Source organism: Globicephala melas, chromosome 9 (genome assembly GCF_963455315.2).
Source record: "Globicephala melas chromosome 9, mGloMel1.2, whole genome shotgun sequence".
Lineage (NCBI taxonomy): Eukaryota > Metazoa > Chordata > Mammalia > Artiodactyla > Delphinidae > Globicephala > Globicephala melas.
The window spans coordinates 14,389,759-14,412,714 of NC_083322.1; the positions used below are offsets into that span (position 1 = coordinate 14,389,759).

Consider the following 22,956-nt stretch of genomic DNA (forward strand, 5'->3'; position numbering starts at 1 on the left):
GAGAAAGACAAATACTATATGATATCACTTATATGTGGAATCTAAAAAATGGTACAAATGAACTTTTTTACAAAACAGAAATAGACTCACAGACACAGAAAATAAACTTATGGTTACCCAAGGGGAAGGGAAGGGAGGGATAAATCGGGAGTATGAGATTAACAGATGCACACTACTATATATAAAATAGATAAACAACAAGGATTTACTGCATAGCACAGGGAACTATATTCAATACCTTGTAATAAACAACAATGGAGAAGAATCAAAAAAAAGAATATAGATATATACATATGTATAACCGAATCACTTTTCTGAACACCTGAAATTAATACAATATTGTAAATCAAATATATTTCAATAAAAAAAGAGAAAGAAATGGATGGTTGTGGAGGGAAGTGATGAGGGCCAGTTGTGGTCCTACAACCAGGTGCAATGACAGAAGCCGTAGTTCATTCCATTAACTTCCCTCTTCTAAGTTATTTTTCAGGAAGAGTGGCCCATCGGAGTGCTGAAAAAGCTGTTTCCCAAGTACAGATGGAGAAACAGATCCACATGGCACGAAAGGTGGACTAGAGCGGACACAGGGTGTCACTCAGATTTCCCTTCAAGGCAGGGCTTGCTCCCCAGCTGCAAGGAGTGTGTTTAGCTGAGCGCCTCCAGCTGTAGCTCCTTCAGGATTCACCTCAGTGACTAAGCTGAAGTCAGGCACTGCTCCAGCGGCCCCTGCCAATGAACATCCAAAGCAGTGGTACAAGGGCCTAGGCTTTTCTGCCCGAGGCTAGTCTCTTGCTCCCATCGGGCCGGCGGAGACCTTGTGAGGTCTGCATCGTGGTTTGACAGCCCTCACAGACCAATCCTGCTGCTTCCCCTGACTTTCTCTGGCGTTACACTCCAGGAGATCTGTACTCTCAACTCCATATCAGTGTCTGCTTCCTGGAGAACCCAACCTGTGACAACACAAATTTCCTAAATCTCTGCTTTTTTCCTCTCCACAACCCCTTAAATTGTTTCTCAGGGCCTCAAATTGAGGGGAATTTTAGATCTCTAATCCCAACCACTCTAGCCAAACTGTACTCTTCTCCAACCTCCTTTATACCCCGTTGCAGCACTTAACCACGGATTCCCTTATGTTTTAATGTTTTCTCATGTCTTCCCAAACATAAGCTCCTTAAGTGCAGGGACTATTTCTTAAACTTCTGTATGTTCAGAGTGACTAGCTAAAGTAAGGGCCACACAGAAGATACTGTGGTGAATTTAATTGATTTGATATTGAAAGCCCAGTCCCTGGGAACCTGTCAGACCACAAATCAGGCCAAGTGGATTAAAGGAAACTATAAAGTAATAGCTAGAGGGAACCTAGCTTTCGCTGGTTTTCATACCAAAGTACTGTATTCCTAAGAGACTCTGATCATCATGAATCACCAATCTGAGAATGCCCATTAATCATTTTGAAGAATTTCTAGTTTGACAACTGAATTCTATCATTTAAAAAAAGGTTTATTACTTATCCCATCAATGACCCATTTCACCCGGGAGTGTTGGGAGGAAAACCTTTTGCCTCTTCCAATTTGAGTCCAGTGATTGGGTCCTGCAAATTAACTGACAATAGACAGATTAAAAAGAGAAAAGACAAGATTTATTTAGCATGGGGGGGCAGTTTCCAATAATGGAAACCTCCTGGAAGAGCCTGAAGTAACTGTATACATCTCAATTTAACAAAAGGGGGGTTTTTAGGACTTCAGTGGGAGAGTATGGAAGGTTCTACTGGGCTTTTTGATGCTAATTGCAATGGACATTCTGTCTCCAGGGCAACTGAATTAGCAGGAAACTCCCTTGGAAAGAGTTGAAAGGTAGCTGTATTTTCAGGAGGATTTGCTTTAGTCAGATTAAGAGAAACTCAGATAAAATTTCTTTCTGTATCTTCTGTAGTTCAAATGTTCTCACTTTATACCAACTCTGGGGGTCCAAGTGAGTCCCCACTGAGGGAAAAGGTCTTGTCCGAATATCCAAAGAGAGGAACTTATCTGAAGCCTTGGGATATGTCTAAGCACGCCTTCCCGACTATGACTGATTACTATCAGGGATTAAGCGGTGTCTGGGGCACCTCTGTTAAAGTGACTATAGACAGGCAAGAATGTGTCAAGAAGTGGTTCTTCAAAGAGCTCATAAGAAGGCAAAAAAGAGGGAGAGCAATAATATTTGTCCTTTGAGAAGGAAGGGTGGTGTGAGAGAAAGTTCACATTGGTCCTGGCCAGGCGGACCACGATCTGGGGCCCAGATTTGGGGAACCTCAGGTTCCCAGGCTCCAGCTTGTAGGCTGTGTTTACTCAGATTACTTCCTCAAGTAGAGTGAGATGACAGTATCTAACTCGTGGAGTTGTAAGATTCACTAATACCGGAGGCAGGGCGCCGGGCTCGGAGCAAGCGCTCTCTTGGGTCTGTTCTTTCCGGAAACGGGTGGGGTAGAGAACCTAGCACTCCTCAAGAAAGCTCCCAAGACTCGCGTCATTCGTCACTTTGGCTGGTTTATAAGAACTGCACCAGAGCCCCGAGATCAGTTTTTAGTTTCGCTTCTTTCCGGAGAAGCCTCTCGGTGCCCAGCTGGGGAACCTGACCTCGAGGAGCCGTCCGGTGGTCGCCGCGTCGCCGGCAGATTAGCCCGCGCTTGTTCACCCTCTTTCCACTAGGTTACCGTCGCGATTGACTTTAAATCTGACACAGGACGGTGAGATTTGGCCTCTCGACCTAAAGACCAGCGGTTTTCGGTTTACTGGGAAACTGAAACCGCTGGTCTCTGCGAGCGGCGGCGGAGAGCGCACGCTCCCTCGCCCTGGGCGCGCCCAACCCGCGCCCGCCCCCGGGACTCTTAAGTTTCGATTCTCCCTGGAGCAGAGTCCCGCGCCGCGGCCAGGCCAGTACAGCGCGCCATGGCTGACCCGGGGGTATGCAGCTTCATCACCAAAATCCTGTGCGCCCAGGGGGGCCGCATGGCGTTGGAAGCGCTGCTCGACGAGGTGCAGCTCTCCGAGGCGCAGCTCTGCGAGGTGCTGGAAGAGGCCGGGCCCGACCGCTTCGTGGTGTTGGAGACTGGCGGCAAGGACGGGGTCATCCGGTCCGTGGTGGCCACCACTCGAGCCCGGGTCTGCCGTCGCAAGTTCTGCAACAAACCCTGCGGAAACCTGCACCTCTGCAAGCTCAACCTGCTGGGCCGGTGCCACTATTCGCAGTCGGAGCGGTGAGTGCCCTGGGAGGGAGGGGCGTCTCCCCGGTCCCGGTGTGGGAGGACTGTCGCGGCTGCTGCTCCGTGAGGGGCGCGCCCTCGCGGGGACCTCGCACCCGATGACTCTTCCTCCAGCTGCTCACTCCTCTGCTTCCCTTCTTGCTGGGCCCGCGCTTCTGCTCTCGAAGGTTCCCTTCCCTCCAGCGCCTTCAGACCTTCCTTCGAATATGGCTAGCGCGCTACTGCCCCGGTGAAGACTACGATTAACTCCCCACCTCCATAAGGATAAAGTACTTTTGGGCAAGCCAGGGCCTAGACAATTTGGATGCAGGTTTGGGAACGAAAGAAAATGCCTCCATTCTCTGGAATCTTGAGTCTTCCCCTCTCTGCTACCTTACCCCCTAGGTATTGTGTGGTCTTCCCAGCCCCCCAGCCGACTCGATCCCGGGATATGTCTCCATCGCTGCGAGCTGCGGGTCTCTGCTTGGCCTTCCTTTCCAAGCGCCTCCTTTCCCCTCATTATCACTTTTCTGATATCTGACTCTAGCCCGCACCACCAAGACCAGAATGGTTCTATTCAAGGTTACCAATGATGGGCCCTCTTCCAGAACTCCTTTCCCGTGGGCCCCGCGGTGGCCTGCACCGCTGACCGCCTACTTTTGGGACCACTTTGAAACAGTGTGCCTTATCTCCCAGGTAGCTGCTTCTGTGTTCCCACTTGTTCTTTTTTTGCTTCCTGCATATAGGTGTGCCCCAAGGTTTCAGTTAAGCCTTTTGATGTACCTGTATTTCAGGTCTCTCCCCGAGAGCCCTCACTTCCTTCGGTTTAGTCGTCACATCTATAAAGATGGCTTCCTTGTGTACATCCGCTGCCCCAGCCTTCCTACTGACTCTAGGTTCTTCATCTCCAGGGGTCTGAGGAGCATCTACACCTGAATATCCTGCCAGGCTTTGTCGAACTCATCTTCTTTCCCCCAGCGCAGGGTCTGTGACACTCCCCCCCAACCCCCAAACTCTTCTTCCTCCTTCATAATACCTTAAAACACCAAGTTCTTTTATTGACCAATCCCGTCCCTTCCCTGTCTGGTTCCTACTTCGCATCTCACTTCTAAATGAATGCCTTGTTGAATTAATGAATGATTTTCTCTGACCATGGTCTTTCTCCCCATCTTTCCTATCCGTATGTACTTTTGCTAAATTATTTTTCTTGATATAGTACTTGTCACACTTCCTCCATCCTTAAAAACTTTAAGTGGTGTCTTAGTGTCCAAAATGGTGGTCATCAAACTTTCCAGCATGCGCTTATGAACGAAAAACTTTAGATTACTCACTGGCAATACCTGTCTGATAAAACATACAAAAGACAGATGTTTTAAGTGGATGTGGTAGATGAGATAATTTTTTTAAAAAATTTGTTTAGAGCAAAACTAAAATTTTAAAAATATGCCCCATTGTTATTAAAAATAAATATTTATTATGTCGTGAGGCAACAATTTGAAAGTCTATTTCTGAGTTGCAGGAAGTTATGTGTATGGGAGTCATCTAAGTCGGCAAATAAAATCAGGAAGGAGGAAAAGAGGGTAGAGAACAGAAAAAAGGAAGGAACATTCTAACACTCTTCCAAATAACAATGGAGATGGAAGACTTTGTTATCATTTCTGTTGTGAAAAATTCTTCACCAGTTAGTGTTGGCTGTTAGTTTTAAATACATAGGCTTCTTATCTTTTAATTTTTTACTATGAATATTTTCAACATACACTAAAGTAAAGAAAAGAGAATGATGAACCCCTATGTGCCCATCGGTTCAACAGTTTTCAAAGTACAGTAAGGCCAGTCTTGGTTCATTTATTCTCCCCTCCCCATCCCTGTCCCCATCTCAAACGTGTTATTTTAAACCAAATGCCAGAGATTATTTGCTTTGTAAATACTTTAGTAGCTCCAAAGATTAAAGACTCTATTTTATTAGTATAACCACAGTACAATGATCACTTTTTTTTACGATTATATTTTCTTTTTATAAATTTATTTATTCATTTATTTATTTTTGGCTGCGTTGGGTCTTTGTTGCTGTGCATGGGCTTTCTCTAGTTGTGGCAAGTGGGAGCTACTCTTTGTTGCGGTGCGTGGGCTTCTCATTGCAGTAGCATCTCTGTTGCGGAGCACCGGCTCTAGGTGCGTGGGCTTCAGTAGTTGTGGCGTGAGGGCTCAGTAGTTGTGGCTCACAGGCTCTAGAGCACAGGCTCAGTAGTTGTGGCATACAGGCTTAGTTGCTCTGCGGCATGTGGGATCTTCCCAGACCCATGCTGCCTGCATTGGCAGGCAGATTCTTAACCACTGTGCCACCAGGGAAGTCCCTATGATTATAATTTTAATATCACATACTATCCAGTTAGTGTTCAAATTTCTCTGATTGCCCTATACTTGGACTTTCATTTTCAGGGAAAAAAACCTACACAGTCATAGTTCATAATGGTTTCAATATGTTATATATTTAATATATTTAGAAACTTTTAATTTGTTACATGCAGTAGGTTTAGAAACTTTAGTTTTATTATTGTTGTTATTAATTTGTTGTTGTTGTTTGCAACTCAAAACCATTTTCAGCTCATAAGCTGGGTAGTTAACCTGCACTTTTTTATATTTTAAAAGAGGAATAATATATTCTATATGAATAATATGGTCTATGCAAGTTTGGGTGGATTCTCTGGAGAATTCATTAAAGTTATTATTACCTTTTTTTTTTAGTTGAGTGTTAAATTCTTATTTCTTAAATGTATAGGTCCAGTCTTATTTTTAAAATCTTTTTATATAACTTTTGAGTTTGGGAATTACAAATTTTTAATCCATTAATGTACATTGTGTCCTCATAATAAGGACCCTTGGGAGAATTCTTTTTCTTTTGCCTAGAAGCCTAGAAAATATATTTTTTTCCCAGGTATATTTTAAAATATTTTCCCTTTCTTAGCAACTTATAAATCCTCATCTTCTAATACTTGACACGTGGGAGTCTAAGGGCTTTCTTTGTGGATTATAGGTTGGTGGGCGCTGTTGACCAGTTGATACCCATGTTGAGGTTACCATTCAGTTTGGTAACTGTTCTCTGTTTGCATAGGATAGCTTGCCTTTTGCTGGACTTCTACATTTTCCTCTGTAGTACTATTATTTATAGATGGGCTTTCTCCTATCAGTTCTGCTGTTCCAGTCTTTTCTCTTATGTTGCTTTTATTTTTTAAATTTTTGGCTGTTTTGGGTCTTTGTTGATGCGCGTGGGCCTTCTCTAGTTGCGGGAGCAGGGGCTACTCTTCATTGCGGTGCGTGGGCTTCTCGTTGCGGTGGCTTCTCTTGTTGCGGAGCTCGGGCTCTAGGCGCACGGTCTTCAGTAGCTGTGGCACACAGGCTCAGTAGTTGTGGCTCGCGGGCTCTAGAGCACAGGCTCAGTAGTTGTGGTGCACGGGCTTAGTTGCTCCCCGACATGTGGGATCTTCCCGGACCAGGCTTGAACCCGTGTCCCCTGCATTGACAGGCGGATTCTTAACCACTGTACCACCAGGGAAGTCTCTTTGATGTTGCTTTTAACTATACATTTTAGTTGACAGCAGGGCTTGCTTCACTATTGGATAATTAGTTTTGGTCCATCATTTTGGGTATTTCTATTTGCTTTGCTGAAATATACGCCCACACATGGAGTTCTAATCCCAGTTCTGGCACAAATAATAACTACCATTTGTTGAACAAATAACTGTCTACCAAGTACTATGATAAGCACTTTAGAGATGGTATCCAAGTTCATCTCTACTATGATTCCTGAAGTAGGTGTTGTAAGTCCCATCTTTTTTTTTTTTTTTTTAATATTTATTTATTTAATTTATTTATTTGGCTGCCTCGGGTCTCAATTGAGGCATGTGGGCTCTTCGTTGCAGCTTGTGGGCTTCTCTCTAGTTGTGGCGTGACGGCTCTAAAGCATGCGTGGGCTCAGTAGTTGCAGCTCGCGGGCTTAGTTGCCCTGCGGCATGTGGGATCTTAGTTCCCTGACCAGAGATCTAACCCATGTCCCCGTCCCCTGCATTGGAAGGCGGATTCTTTTTTTTTTTTTTTGCGGTACGTGGGCCTCTCACTGCTGTGGCCTCTTCCGTTGCGGAGCACACGCTCCGGACGCGCAGGCTCACGGGCCCAGCCACTCCGTGGCATGTGGAATCCTCCCGGACCAGGGCATGAACCCGTGTCCCCTGCATCGGCAGGCGGACTCTCAACCACTGCGCCACCAGGGAAGCCTGGAAGGCAGATTCTTAACCACTGGACCACCAGGGAAGTCCCTAAGCCCCATCTTAATGTAAGGTAACTCAGGCCTAGAGCTGTTTAGAATTTTACCGGAAGTCACATAGCTGATAGCTGGCAAAGTTAGTGTTGAACCGAGATCTGCATGACTTCTTAACTTAGCTACTGGTGTCGTCAAGTAGCTCTATGAAGTGGGATCTTTCATTAATTCAAGGTCAAGATACTGTTTTGCAAGCCTGATTTCTGTTCAACTGTTTAGAGCAGGCTGTCCCTGGCAACTAGCTTTGTGGTTTCTGCTAATGTGGGTGTTTCCTCTGGGTTTTTTCCTGTTTGTATGCCTTTTTCATTTGCATAACTGAAACTTTGGGTGGGGGTGGGTAGATAGGAAGAAAACTAATTGACAATTTCATAAATTGAAAAAAAAAAAAAAAACCAACCAAAAAAATGCAAAGAGTAGGGCTTCCCTGGTGGTGCAGTGATTGAGAGTCCGCCTGCCGATGCAGGGGACACGGGTTCGTGCCCCGGTCTGGGAAGATCCCACATGCAGCGGAGCGGCTAAGCCGGTGAGCCATGGCCGCTGAGCCTGTGCGTCCGGAGCCTGTGCTCCGCAACGGGAGAGGCCACAACAGTGAGAGGCCCGCGTACCGCAAAAAAACAAATAAAAAAAAATGCAAAGAGTAGTACAAAAAGCATCAGAGTATATATATTCTGAGTATATAATGAAAGCTATACTATATAAAATAATATATAGTATAATAAGCTTATAATTCACCTCCCAGAATAAATATTTACATTTCTATTTTTGCTTTTTTTATTTTAAAATAAAATAAATACCATAACAGGCCTAAGGTTATTGTTTTTTTCTCTTCCCTAGTCTCATTTCCCTCTTTCCCCAGAAGCAACTTCAGTCATCATTTTGGGGTGTGTCCTGCCCTTCCATGATTTAAAAATTTCCTGTCATATATATTTGTATTCATATACAAGATGTAGTATTGTTTTATGTGTTTTAGAATTTTTACCCAAAGTTATATTTTGAAGATCTATTCATGTTGTTATAAGGATCTAGTTTATTTATCTTAACAGCCATATAGTGTTTCACCATATGATTTACACCACAGTTCGGCACCTATTCCTGCAATAATGGGCATTTAGAATATTTCTAATTTTTTGCTACAAAAAAGCAGCCTGCCAAGACTATACATTCTCTTGGTGCTCATGGCAAGCGCTTCTCCAAGGTAGATCATTAGGAAATGGAATTGCTGGGTTCAGTTCTTGCACCACTTCAACTTTTCGGGATTCTGACAAATCAGTGTAGTAAAAGTGGTTGTACCCATTTACATTTTCATGTTTGATGTCTCAGTTTCCCCATTTTATAGCCAACTAGCACTTAGTATTATCAGATTTTTTTGATTTATGCCGATCTGAAGGGTATACAATGGTATCTTATTTTTTTATTTTAAAAGAATTTTCTCATTAAAGTTTTTATTATGTGATATTTAAGTCTTACGAGAATGTATAAAACATACAGTGAATATCTGTGTACCCACAAATCAGCTTCAGAAATAAAATATTACACAGTTAAAACCCCCTGAAATCTCACCTTTGATCATCTCCCCCATTTTAGAGGTGATAACTAGAGATTAACATACAAGCTTTAGGTACAATTGACTAATAAACATTGTTTATATTTAAGGTGTACAATGTGATAGTTTGTTATATGTATACATTGTGAAGTGATTCCCTCAATCAACTGATTAACCTATTTATCACCTCCTCTATTTACTCCCATTTTTTGGACGGTGAGAACACTTTTTTTAAAATAAATAAATAAATTTATTTATTTATTTTTGGATGTGTTGGGTCTTTGTTGTGTGCGGGCTTTCTCTAGTTGCAGCAAGCGGGGGCTATTCTTCATTGTGGTGCGCGGGCTTCTCACTGCGGTGACTTCTCTTGTTGCAGAACATGGGCTCTAGGTGCGCGGGCTTCAGTAGTTGTGGCACATGGGCTCAGTAGTTGTGGCTTGTAGGCTCTAGAGCACAGGTTCAGTAGTTGTAGAGCATGGGCTTAGTTGCTCTGCAGCATGTGGGATCTTCCCGGGCCAGGGATCGAACTCACATCCCCTGCATTGGCAGGTGGATTCTTAACTACTGCACTACGAGGGAAGTCCCTGATGATTAGAACACTTAATATCAATGCTCTTAGCAAACTTCAGGTATACAATATTTATTATCAACTATGGTCACCATGCTGTACCTTAGATCTCCAGAACTTATTCATCTTATAACTGAAAGTTTGTACCCTTTGACCAACATTCCCCCCTCCCCCACCCAGATCCCTGGCAACTACCATTCTATTCTCCTTTTCTACGTGTTTGACTTTCTTAGATTCCATGTATAAGTGAGATCATGCAGGTTTTTGTTTTGTTTTGTTTTGTTTTATCTTTCTGTGTCTGTCTTATTTCACTTAGCATCATGTCTTTTAGGTTCAAGCATTTCACAAATGGCAGAATTTCCTTCTTTTCATGGTTGAATAATATTTCATCTTATACATATAAACCACATTTTCTTTATCCATTCATCTGTGGATGGACACTTAGATTGTTTCCATATCTTGGCTATTGTGAATAATGCTACATTGAACTTGGGAGTGCAAATATTTCTTTGAGATACTGATTTCATTTCCTTTGGATATATACCCAGAAGTGGGATTGCTGGATCATATGGTGTTCTATTTTTAATGTTTTGAGGAACTCTATATTGTTTTCCATAATAGGCATACCAATTTACAATCCCACAACACTGTTCTGCTTTCGATATTTATTTTTCCCACACATTTATTATGTTTCTACATGTGTTTATTTCTTTTATAATTTTAATTTTATTTTTAAAAACATTTATTTATTTGGCTGTGCTGGGTCTTAGTTGCGGCACACGGGATCTTTGTTGCTGCGTGAGGGATTTTCGTTGTGGCATGTGGGGTCTTTATTTTGGTCGCAGCATGCAGGATCTTTTAGTTGTGGCATGCAGGATCTAGTTCCCTGACCAGGGATTCAACCCACACCCCCTGCATTGGGAGCACAGAGTCTTAACCACTGGACCACCAGGGAAGTCCCTACACATGTGTTTATTTCTTTTATTTGTATTTTATAAATTTTATTTATTTATTTTTGTCTGCATTGGGTCTTTGTTGCTGCACGCTGGCTTTCTCTAGCTGTGGCGAGTGGGGGCTACTCTTCGTTGCGGTGCGTGGGCTTCTCATTGCGGTGGCTTCTCTTGTTGTGGAGCATGGGCTCTAGGCACATGGGCTTAAGTAGTTGTGGCATGCAGGCTCAGTAGTTGCGGTGTGTGGGCTGTAGAGTGCAGGCTCAGTAGTTGGGGCGCACGGGCTTAGTTGCTCTGTGGCATGTGGGATCTTCCCGGTCCAGGGATCGAACCCACGTCCCCTGCATTGGCAGGTGCATTCTTAACCACTGCGCCACCAGGGAAGTCCCCATGTGTTTATTTCTAAGCAACATTTGGGAATATTTTGCCTGTTTTCAAGCCTATAAATTACATCAATACTAGGTATGCAAATACTTGCTTTATTTTGCTCTTGTTTGCACAGCATAATGTTTCTGAGACTCACCTCTAATATACAAAGCCCTGTTTCTGTACCATCTTGAGGCCTGGGGAAGATGGACTTCTGCCCTGCGCCCTCTGCTTTACAGGTCCTATTCCAGCCCAACTGTATAGCTACTCACTTATTGAGGAGTCTGGGGTTAAGGAATCGTGCTCATTTAGAACCAGTGGCCTCCATCTGTGGCCCCTACCCCTGTTCTAGACTATGCTCTGGGTTCCCAGGACCCTAGAATTCCCAAGCCTACTTCCAGGGCCTGAGTGGGCTTCTTCCCTGGGTCTTCCTACACGTGGAAGGAATTTGGATGTACAGGTTGACATGTTCATTGCCTCTGTATGATGGTGCTGGCAATGTGGGACAGAGCCTGAGGGGGAGAAGAGAAGAGGTGGGCTGGAGTTGGGAGCGGGGGCTGTCTTCCTTTCCTCATCTTTTTTTTTTTTTTTTAACTTTTTGGCTGCACCACACAGCATGCGGGATCTTAGTTCCAGACCAGGTATCGAACCCGCGCCCCCTGCAGTGGAAGCACGGAGTCTCAACTGCTGGAACACCAGGGATGTCCCGGGGGCTTTCTTTCTTCATTTTACTACATCCTATTCATAGAGCTCAAAGGAGTCTGAGCATTCTAATTCAAACTTGGCCTTCCGGGTCATTATGAAAGTATGTTTGTTAAGATAGGAAGAGAGAATACATATATACGTACGTACATACATACATACATACATATATATATGTATATATATATAAGAACATATTTTATTGAACCATTTCTTAGCTTGACTAATTACTTTGAAGTGTTTAGATATTTGGTGTATGGGCCTCCATTTTATCATGCCTCAAACCCCACAAGTTTTAGGAGAGGGACTGCTCTAGTTCTTTCTTTTATAAACAATAGCTTTCTTTTGTACAAACGTACGCAATTTATATATCAATTTTCTTGTTATTAAAATATAGATTGTTTTCAGTTTTTTTGCTATTACAAACTGTAGTATTTTGGTACATCTTTCCTTGTGTAAAGGTGCAAAAGTTACCTAGGTATCTAGTACCAGAATGCCCAGATTGAAGCTTTAGGAGACAATACCAAATTGTTTTCCAGGTTTGTGTACCAAGTTTTACTCCCACCAGAAAATTTTGAGCATTCCCGTGTTTCGTATCCTTGCCAATTGATGTCATCAGCCTTTTATAAATTGTGCCAATATAAGGAATGTGAAATTGTGCCTCATTGTGTTTTTATTTATTTATTTATTTTGGCCATGCTGTGGGGCACGTGGGATCTTAATTCCCAGACCAGGGATCGAACCCGCGCTCTCTGCAGTGGAAGCGCAGGGTCTTAACCACTGGACCACCAGGGAAGTCCCTCACTGTGGTTCAATTCTTTATATGTTCTCCGTCTCTGGCCCTTTTAAGTCATGACGCTTGTTTAAAGTTTAAAAAATAGTTTTTATATACAATTTTAAAAGTTATTTTCCATTTATAGTTACTACAAAATATTGGCTGCGTTCCCTGTGTTGTACAATACATCCGTGAGCCTGTCTTACACCCAATAGTTTGTACCTCCCACTCCCCCACCTCTATATTCTCCCCCCGACCAATGGCAACCATTGGTTTGTTCTCTGTATCTGTGAGTTTGCTTCTTTTTTGTTATATTCACTAGTTTGTTGTATTTTTTAGACTCCACGTATAAGTGATATAATAGAGTATTTGTCTTTTCCGTCTGACTTATTTCACTTAGCATAATGCCCTCCAAGCCCATCTATGTTGCTGCAAATGGCAAAAATTCATTCTTTTTTATTGCTGAGTAGTATTCTATTGTGTATATATTCTACATCTTCTTTACCCATTTATCTGTTGATGGACACTTCGGTTGCTTCCATATCTTGGCGATTGTAAATAATGCTGCTGTGAACGTTGGGGTGCATGTATCTTTTCAAATTAGTGTTTTTGTTTTTGTCAGATATATACCCAGTAGTGGAATTGTTGGATCATGTGGTAGTTTTATTTTTAGTTTTTTGAGAGACCTCCATACTGTTTTCCACAGTGGCCGTACCAATGTACATTCTCACTAACAGTGTATGAGGGTTCCATTTTCTTCACTTCGACACCAACATTGGTTATTTGTGTTCTTTTTGAAAACCATTCTGACAGGTGTGAGGTGATATCTCATTGTGGGTTGTTTTTTTTTTTTTTTTTGCGGTACGCGGGCCTCTCACTGTTGTGGCCTCTCCCGTTGCGGAGCACAGGCTCCGGACGCGCAGGCTCAGTGGCCATGGCTCACGGGCCTAGCCACTCCGCGGTATGTGGGATCTTCCCGGACCGGGGCATGAACCCGTGTCCCCTGCATCGGCAGGCGGACTCTCAACCACTGCACCACCAGGGAAGCCCTCATTGTGGTTTTGATTTGCATTTCTCTGATGATTAGCGATGTTCAACATCTTTTCATGTGCCTATTGGCCATCTGCATTTCCTTTTTGGAAACATGTCTATTCAGTTCTGCCCATTTTTTTATTGAGTTGTTTGGTTGGTTTTTTTTGATGTTGAGTTGTATGAGCTGTTTATATATGTTGGATATTAATTTCTTATTGGTCATATCATTTGCAAATATTTTCTCCCATGCAGTAGGTGTCTTTTCGTTTTGTTGATGGTTTCCTTTGCTGTTCAAAAGCTTTTAAGTTTAATTAGGTCCCATTTGTTTATTTCTGCTTTCATTTCCTTTACTTTAGGAGACAGATCCAAAAAATATTGCTGCAGGCATAATGCTTGTTTTATTTATTTATTTATTTTTGGCTGTGCTGGGCAGCTTGTGGAATCTTATTTCCCCAACCAGGGATCGAACCCAGGCCCTTGGCAGTGAAAGTGCAGAGTCCTAACCACTGGACCGCCAGGGAATTCCCAGTGCTTGTTTTTCAAGTTTGTCTCATGTGGTGTCTAATTCTGACTTGTTGCTTCTGTTTGCATTTTTCTTTTTCTGTCCTCTATTTTTGTCTATAATTACCTTGACTATATTTAATTTTTTATCATAAAGTGTACAGTTCGATGGCAATAAGTACATTCATGATGCTGTGCAACCATCACCACTGTCTTGTTCCAGGACATTTTCATCATCCCCGAAAGAGACCCCACACCCATCCACAGGCACTCCGCATTATTCCTTCTCCCCAGCCCCCGGCAACCTGTAGTCTTCTTTCTGTCTGCATGGATTTGCCTATTCTCGGTGTTCCCTCTAAATGGAATCATCCAGTATTTGTCCCATTGTGTTTGGCTTCTTTCACTTAGCAGATGTGTTCAAGGTTTGCCTTTTACTCTTGCATGTTGCTTGTCATTTGAGGGGGTGTATTTACCCAGGAGGAGTCTTCTTGGACGTCTCCTTTGTTCCTGATCGTGCTGTGTCCATGGAGTCTCCTTGTCAGGCTGATGCCCTTAGAGACAGGCTGCTTTCTGTGATGTCACAGCACGAAGGGGTGTGTGCCCCATAAGAATCATTTGGGAATTTTTGCTCTCCTTTCAGATTTGCTTCATGTTTATTTGAATTTGATCAAATTTGACTTTCAATTTCTGCAGCCTTCTGCAAAAATTAAACTAAGAAACTTAATAAGTGATACTGTGAATCAAGATAAACAATCTTAAATAAGTGACAAATAGGCATCTGATAACAAAATATTTTCTGCTTTTTACATAATGTGGAGATGGCAGAATTAAAGATTTAAAATAAGTATAGATTCTTTTTCCGTCCATAAAAAGTTTCTGATTTGATTACTGCTCCTGATCACATTTATTTCCAAACTGGCGTCTGTGATCCTTACCTACAGGCTACTTTGGAATTGACAAGGGCCCCAAGATGGTGGTGGAAAAGGAGTAAAAGAATCTAGAAGAACCTAGGATTTCAAGTCCATTGAGAAATGAATGTAACCAAATTGGGGCACCAGAGTTAGACTCAGTTTGAGAGAAGAAAGTGGAGACCTAATTCATGAGCTTTTAATGCTTCCCCACTAAGAAGAGATTTTAAGATGTTACAGACCAGCGACTTCCCTGGCGGTCCAGTGGTTAAGACTCCACGCTTCCACTGCAGGGAGCATGGGTTCCATCCCGCATGCCTGGTGGCCAGAAACAAAAAAAAAAAAAAAAAAGAAGAATGTTTTAGACCAATTCAGAGTTTCAGGTTAAGAGAGGTCATCTGGGGAAGTAGTTTCCAAACATTTTGATTCCTCACCCCTGTCATTAGAGAACATTTTCAGCATGTACTCCTATTTTGTATCTATTTATTTAAAAACCGTATGATGTATAACTCTTACTTTGTGTATTAAATATTTATTAATTTGTAACCTTTTAAAAGAACTTTAAAATCAACTTTTGAGGTATGATTTACATACAATAAAATATACCCATTTAAAGTGTACAGTCTGAAGAGTCTTTGAAGAGTCGTAACAAACGGATATACCAATGTAACCATCATCATGATCAAGATGCAGAAAATTTTCATCAGTCCTTAAGGTTCTCTTATGCCCCTTCTAAATTAACCAATTAATCCTCCCTAATCCTTCACCTCTTTCAGCCCAGGCAATAATTTTTTACTTTCTTAGATACAAAATAAATATAAAGAGTTGTAACATTTTTTTCCCACACCTTGATGGGTCGATTTTGGGTTGCCCCTGTGGTATAGTAGGTACCCAACTTTGCAGCAATACTTCTCAGGCTTTGATGTATATCTGAATCACTTGGGGAGAGTTTATTAAAATGTGGATTCCTAATCACACAACAGAAATTCTGGTTCAGAAGGGATGAATGGGGGCCTTGGAATTTGTGTTTAACCATCACCCTAAGGATTCTCTTGCAGGGGTTCAGGAACCACACTTTCAGAAACAGTATCTGCAGATGCGCTTCCTGGAAGATTGCAAATGCAAGTTTTATGTGTCTTTAGAGTTTGAGGGAGTCAACGAGAAATGCATTCTTTAGTGCTGAGTGAGCAAATGATGAAAAAAGTGTTGCATTCCTCCAAGGTTAGGGTGACATGTCTCTTACTCTTATATGATAGAACCACAAGACATACAGGAAGCCTCAGACATTCTACCCACTATGTCAACAAATATTTATTGTGTCACCAAAAGTAGGCTATTCTAGAAACTTCGGCCCCTTTCTAACTGAAAGAATCCTCAAACACCATTAACCAGTTAATTCATCTTTCTCCCTAGTTTAATATTCTTCTTAACTTCCAAAGGGATTTATGTTGGGAAGTGTGGCAGAGGGAGAAGAGGCGTGTTCAAGGAGAGGAGCCTTGTGTGACCTACTGTCTCTAATCAAGATTTTGGTGGGAATTCCCTGGCGGTCCAGTGGTTAGGACTCCATGCTTCCAATACAGGAGGCAGGGGTTCGAACCCTAGTCGGGGAACTAAGATCCCGCATCTCCTGCGGCATCTCCTGCCCTTCACTCTCTTCACTTCCTGTGCTTTTTCTCAGTCCTGATGTGGACTTAGGGCCATGGTCCCAAACTTTTGCTGCACACTGGAATCACTTGAGGAATCTTTTTAAAATACTGGTGCCCAACTCCTACCCCTGGACATTCTGATTTAATTGGTATAGGGTATGACTTGGGCATCAGGGTTTTAAAAAAGTCCCTGGGTAGTTCTAATGGGCAGCAGAGTTTGAGAACCACTGATTAAAAGGACCAGAGAAATAAGTCAAACTGGGGAGATTGTCTACAATATTGTGGCACCTGCATTGTTTGCCTTACTCTTGGTACAGTTATAGGTTACAATCAGGTCCTCGGCCCCCCACCTCTCCCATCCTCAGCGGGCCTGGTCCCCTCTTGTTGCCCCCTGCAGCCCAGAGTCTTGCAGCCTACCAGCTGCATTCCCCTCGCCTGGCCGGGGCCCTCTGCACCTGGGGCTAATCACGATCAGCAGTCAGGGGGCGTCGTCTTCGCGTGTAATGTGTTCTGGGTAATACAGTTGTGGTTGAAGCAGGTCGATTTCTTCGGCTTCACCCTTTCTCTTCCCAGACATTGTTCCTTACCCTGTTGCTGTGCTCTCTGCTGGTCTCCTCTGGTTCTCCCCCATCTGACTAGGGGTTCCAGATTCAGTGAACCATCCCTGCCTCTAGTAACTGGCAACTTAATCTCGAACTTCAGAAGTACAAACATATAGACGATAGGAGTCTCATGACTGATACTTTTCAGGGTTGGTTTTGATTGGTGACGTTTTATTCTTTAGATGAGTGCTCTCTAGATTTTATCTTTCACACATCCTGGTTCCTTTTTTGCCTGGCTTGAATCATGATGAGCTATTTCCTGTCTTCTGTACAAATTGACTAGCTCTTTGATTTTGTCCACCCTCCCACATGAGGTGTTGGGGAACCGAGCAGGTGAGTAGGAGAAGAGAAGGGGTATTTTGATACAAATGACTGTGAAAAAACAAGACTTTCCTTAAGGTTATCTTTTTCCCTCTGGTCTGATTGTGGAGCCCAGGGTTGGCCCTATGTTTGCTGACTCGTGAAGTGCTAGAGTTCACACGTGTGAGTGTCTAGTTCAGGAACCCAGCTTAGAATTTCATCTGACAGGCCCGGCCAGCAATCCCAGCCTGGACTGCACATGGGAATCATCTGGGGTCTCACATCCTGTCAAATTAAATCAGTCTCTGAGGGTGTGGCCCAGGCTTAGGTATTTCTAAGCACTCCCCGGTTGATTATTATGTGTTACCAGGGTTGAGAACCACTCTGCAGGCTAGACTTCATCTGTGATTGGGGGAGCATTTATTGCCAGGGTTAAAGTAACATTTTGTTCTGTGACTGGAAGAGAAGAGTGAAAAGTCATTTGTTTTTAGGCTTTTGGCTTGAGATTCCAGAGAGACATTCCTGCCTCTTCCAAGGTCATCTTCGCTCTTTTTTGAAAAGTTATCACCTCTTATCCCAGCTCATGCTGTTTTAAGTTTATCTGCTCCAAGTGCAAGCAGCATTCTGCAAACACTTGTTTTCCCCTGGGCAGTTCATAATGGTTTGTGGGCAAGCTCTTTTCCGTGCCGGGAGGTGGGGAGTCCCTGTGGCAGTGAATCAGCCTTCTGCCGAGCCCATTATTCTCTGTCGGAGAAGGTAGCCTTGAGCATCCTTGCTCCAAGTGTGCTCATTGGGCTAGCAGCACCAGCATCGCGTGGGAGCTTGTTAGAAATGCACATTCTCAGCCCTCACCCCAGACCTGCTGATCAGAAACTCTGGGGGTGGGCCCCAGCAATCTGTGTTCTAACAAACCCTCTAGATGATTCTGATGTGAGCTAGAAGGTTGAGACTCACCCAGCAGGTCTGGGATGGGGCCTGAGAATTTGTATTTCTGACAACCTCCTAGGTGATGCTGATCAGGGGACCTCACTTTGAGAACCACTGGCTTTGAGAACTCGCAAGAGGCCTTGGGAGACTTTCACACTATTTCCTGGCTAAATCCTCCTAGCGAATATTAGGGACCTGGAGCTGGGACAGAGTGATCAGAAGAAAGTGAGAAGGAAGCTTCTGCATCTTAAACCTTAACACGATCTCCATCCAGCCCTGACCATGATGAGTGCTGCCGCCTCCGCAATGCCAATCATAAGAAACGGTTTCTTTTCTTTTTTTGGCCTCGCCATGCGGCATGCAGGATCTTAGTTCCCCAATCAGGGATCAAACCCGCGCCCTTGCAGTGGAAACATGAAGTCTTTTTTTTTTTTTTAACATCTTTATTGGGGTATAATTGCTTTACAATGGTGTGTTAGTTTCTGCTTTATAACAATGTGAATCAGTTATACATATACATATGTTCACATATCTCTTCCCTCTTGCGTCTCCCTCCCTCCCACCCTCCCTATCCCACCCCTCCAGGTGGTCACAAAGCACCGAGCTGATCTCCCTGTGCTATGCGGCTGCTTCCCACTAGCTATCTACCTTACGTTTGGTAGTGTATATATGTCCATGCCAGTCTCTCGCTTTGTCACGGCTCACCCTTCCCCCTCCCCATATCCTCAAGTCCGTTCTCCAGTAGGTCTGTGTCTTTATTCCTGTCTTACCCCTAGGTTCTTCATGACATTTTTTTTTCTTAAATTCCATATATATGTGTTAGCATACTGTATTTGTCTTTCTCTTTCTGACTTACTTCACTCTGTATGACAGACTCTAGGTCTACCCACCTCATTACAAATAGCTCAATTTCGTTTCTTTTTATGGCTGAGTAATATTCCATTATATATATGTCCAACATCTTCTTTATCCATTCATCCGATGATGGGCACTTAGGTTGTTTTCATCTCCAGGTTATTGTAAATAGAGCTGCAATGAACATTTTGGTACATGACTCTTTTTTTTTTTTACATGACTCTTTGAATTTTGGTTTTCTCAGGGTATATGCCCAGTAGTGGGGGAAGCATGGAGTCTTAACCCTTGAACCACCAGGGAAGTCCCTAAGCAACAGTTTCTATCATTTATTGTGTCCCTTCTACACGGCATATGTGATTTATATGCACTGTCTCTCCTCATACCCTACTCTCAATTTTCTACTTAGTGCTAGGGAACAGTAGTTTGAATAATCCAGAATGGCTTTTTTTTTTTTTTCTTTCTGGTTTGGAAAAATTTCAGACATGTCTGTTTTTGTTCATTTTTCCAGATTATGTTTTTATTTGCTTTTTGAGATCTGGGTTCAATGATCAGCTCTTCCTCTTATTTGAGTCACCTTTGATTTCTCATTTTACCCAGCCTCAGTTTCCCAAAGTAAAAAGTAAACTGTTTCCTCGTAGGTTATAAATAACAGATGCAAGTTCCTGTCACTTAGTAACTATGTAATAAATGTTAGTGTCTGTGCTTCTGGTCTCACTCCCCAAATAGGTGAGCACAAACTGCCCCACCCTGAATACTATGTTGAAATTAGGGTGGAGATAAAGCCTCTAACAAGTTTGGAAAAGTCTAGGGAATGTGGGAAAACTGAGCAGGGCCTCCGAGGGACAGGGCTGCCGGTCAGAACTCAAGGCTAGATATGACATGCTGAGTTCAAGGTGAGTATTATGGAATCTAGAGGAACGAGCAGTTTGCCTGAGGATGGAGATGAGAAATGAAAAGCGATCTGGGCCCTCAGACGGGCAACGTCAGGGACCCAGCCAGCGCAGCGTGTGCTGGGCGGGCTCTTCCTACAGGCATGAGTGTCTTGGGTGAGGTTGGCAAAGCCTGGACACTCAGGGCTCCAGGCAGAGGGGCTCTTATTAGACTTGTCTGGCTGCCTTCAGTTATTTAGAGGAAATGTTGACTTCCAGGACCTTGGAAGTGCCCCACTGCTCCTTGGCTAGGACAGAGCAGGCACAGGACAGATACGACCGACGCTGTATCTTGCTGGGACCTGGAGAGGAACTGGGTCCTCATCTGTGACCCTAATCTGGCCACAGGAGAGGTACCATAGTCTTGGCTCTGTGATCACAATGTCTTGGACTGGAGCTCAAAGGGCAGAAAGGTTCTTAATTCCTCCCAGTTGTCAGATATCTCCGAGCCAGAGGGTAGGACCTGCCTAGCAGCAGGGTGTTTCAACAAGGTCATTTTCTGTTCCGTATCAAGAGGATCCTTAACGTCGGTGGAGTGAAAGGCCTTGTGAGGTCATGAAGCTCGCAGGTATCTGGTAAAGCTCTAATGGAGGGATTTCCTGCTTTGAGTAGGAGGCTGGTCCCCTTCCTGCTGTAGAGTCTCTTCCCAGATCGCCCCTCCCGTGGTGGTTGGAGGAGTGTTAAGGTGGAGTCCCAGCCCAGCTGCTGAGGGCTCTGGGTCGTGGTGGCCGCTGGGGAGCAGTTATCTGAAAGCACAGACCCCAAGAGCAAGTGGAGGGCTGAGGTCAGCTTTATCAAGGAGTGCCAGACACACACTAGAAGCCAGAACTCCTGGTAGAGAAAGCCAGGAGAGAGCACGCCTGAGAAAATGGCTGAGATACAGGCTGTTGCCGGAGCCTGACCGACTGCCCTTGAATTGTGCATGAACCAGGGTGCGTGGGGAGGGCTGGCTGGGTTTTAAGGGCTTGGGCAGTGGCTGCCATGGTTGTTGATTCTGATTTTTCTCATGAGGTTCCACGGCTAGATAAGAAGGCAATTCTAGAATGCTTCAGAAATGCCTTACACGCAGACAGTGTGAATCGTGTGGGACTCTTAAAAGTCACTATTTGAATAGTGGCTTTTAAAGATTAATTCTTAGAGAATAACTTTTATGTAGATGTTTACATTTAAAAAATCATTGTCGGGCTTCCCTGGTGGCGCAGTGGTTGAGAGTCCGCCTGCCGATGCGGGGGACGCGGGTTCGTGCCCCGGTCAGGGAGGATCCCACATGCCGCGGAGCGCTGGGCCTGCGCGTCCGGGGCCTGTGCTCCGCAGCGGGAGAGGCCGCAGCAGTGAGAGGCCTGCGTACCGCAAAAAAAAAAAAAAAAAAAAAAAATCATTGTCAATTTCAATAAGATAATTTTGCAGTCATTCGCATTTCTGTTTACTACTCACAAACAACTAAAACATAATAGTGGCAACTGATTCATGTTTAATATTTGGGAAATGAGAGAACTATTAAAAGAAAGATTTTAATTCTCAGTAAGAAAAATAGAATAAGACTTGAATAAATGGAGAGATATTTTCTGTTCCAGAATCAGAAGATTTAATGTAGTTAAGATGTGTAATATCCAATCTGATGTATGGCGTTAACACAAATTAGATTCTCAGTATGATCTTTTGTGGAAAGTGACAAAGCCAGAATAAAATTTCTATAGAGGAAATAATAGTTAAGCACACTAAAGAGATTTTTGAAAAGGAATAAGCCAATAATAATAGGATAAATTATTCTGTTAATATTTAAAATACAGTGCAAAGGACATTTTAGTTGTATGGTATTGGATTCAAAGTAGAACCGTAGATTGATAAAAACATAATAAGGATTCCAATAGTTCTAAATTTGCTAAAAAGTTAACAAACAATAGTCCTCTATAACAAAATAGTAAGAAAGTCCAATTTAATAGACGTTATTGAGAAAAGTTGATATAAAGCACTTCTGTCCTCCTCTGATGCTGGTTGTCAAAATAAGCTCCAGATATTTTAAAGAATTAAAGTTGAAAATATCTCTTTTAAAGGTGAAACAAAATGGTATAGTTATCTAGCTGTGGTGGAGGAATTAATTTCTCAAGTATTAAAACAGTGGGCTAAATTACGAATGGCGAATTGGAAGGATATGATTGTATAGAACAGCAATCAGATTGTTGAACAACAACCTTAATAAGTTCTTGATCAAAAGGGAAAAATCCAAAACTATTTGAAATACACAAGGCTGGTAAAGATTAGTATTAAAAAATATAAAGAACAGTTATAAATCTGTAGGTTAGTACTCATTCTCCACTAGATAAACAGTTAAAAGATATGAACAAATACTATAAGTAAGAGGAAATGCAAGCATCAAGCCTACATTTGGGAATATTTCAGTCTTGCTAATAATTAAAGTGCAAATTAGAAGCATGAGTCTATTTCTTTAATTTTCTTTTTTGTTTTGGCTACACCACGTGGCATGCGGGATCTAGTTCCCTGACGAGGGATCGAACCTGGGGCCCCTGCATTGGGAGCAGGGAGTCTTAACTGCTTGACCACCAGGGAAGTCCCCCATAAGTCTATTTCCTACTTACCAAAGGAGCAAAAGTGATAAAACTCTATGTTAATGTGCTGGCGGGGAAATAGACATGCTCTCAGATTGCTGGTATGTTTTCTGGAGAGTAGGAGATCAAAATGAAACAGAAGCTGCAGGGAAACTGATTGTGTCCTTTGAGGCAATACTCAAAGGAATAAATCTCAAGAAATAATGTAAAAGAAGAAAGGTTGTCTGTACAAAGGTTGTAATGTAGT

General features: G+C 43.0%; 1 protein-coding gene across 1 annotated transcript in view; it reads left to right on the forward strand.

Moving 5' to 3' along the window:
- Positions 1 to 2,563: 2,563 nt before the first annotated feature.
- ZC3HAV1 (zinc finger CCCH-type containing, antiviral 1) overlaps positions 2,564 to 22,956 on the forward strand; it is a 67,037-nt gene continuing 46,644 nt past the window's right edge. Inside the window, exon 1 of the mRNA XM_030853950.3 lies at positions 2,564 to 3,238. Coding sequence (XP_030709810.2) covers positions 2,931 to 3,238 — 308 coding nt within the window. The 5' untranslated portion in view covers positions 2,564 to 2,930. The remainder of the gene's footprint in view (positions 3,239 to 22,956) is intronic.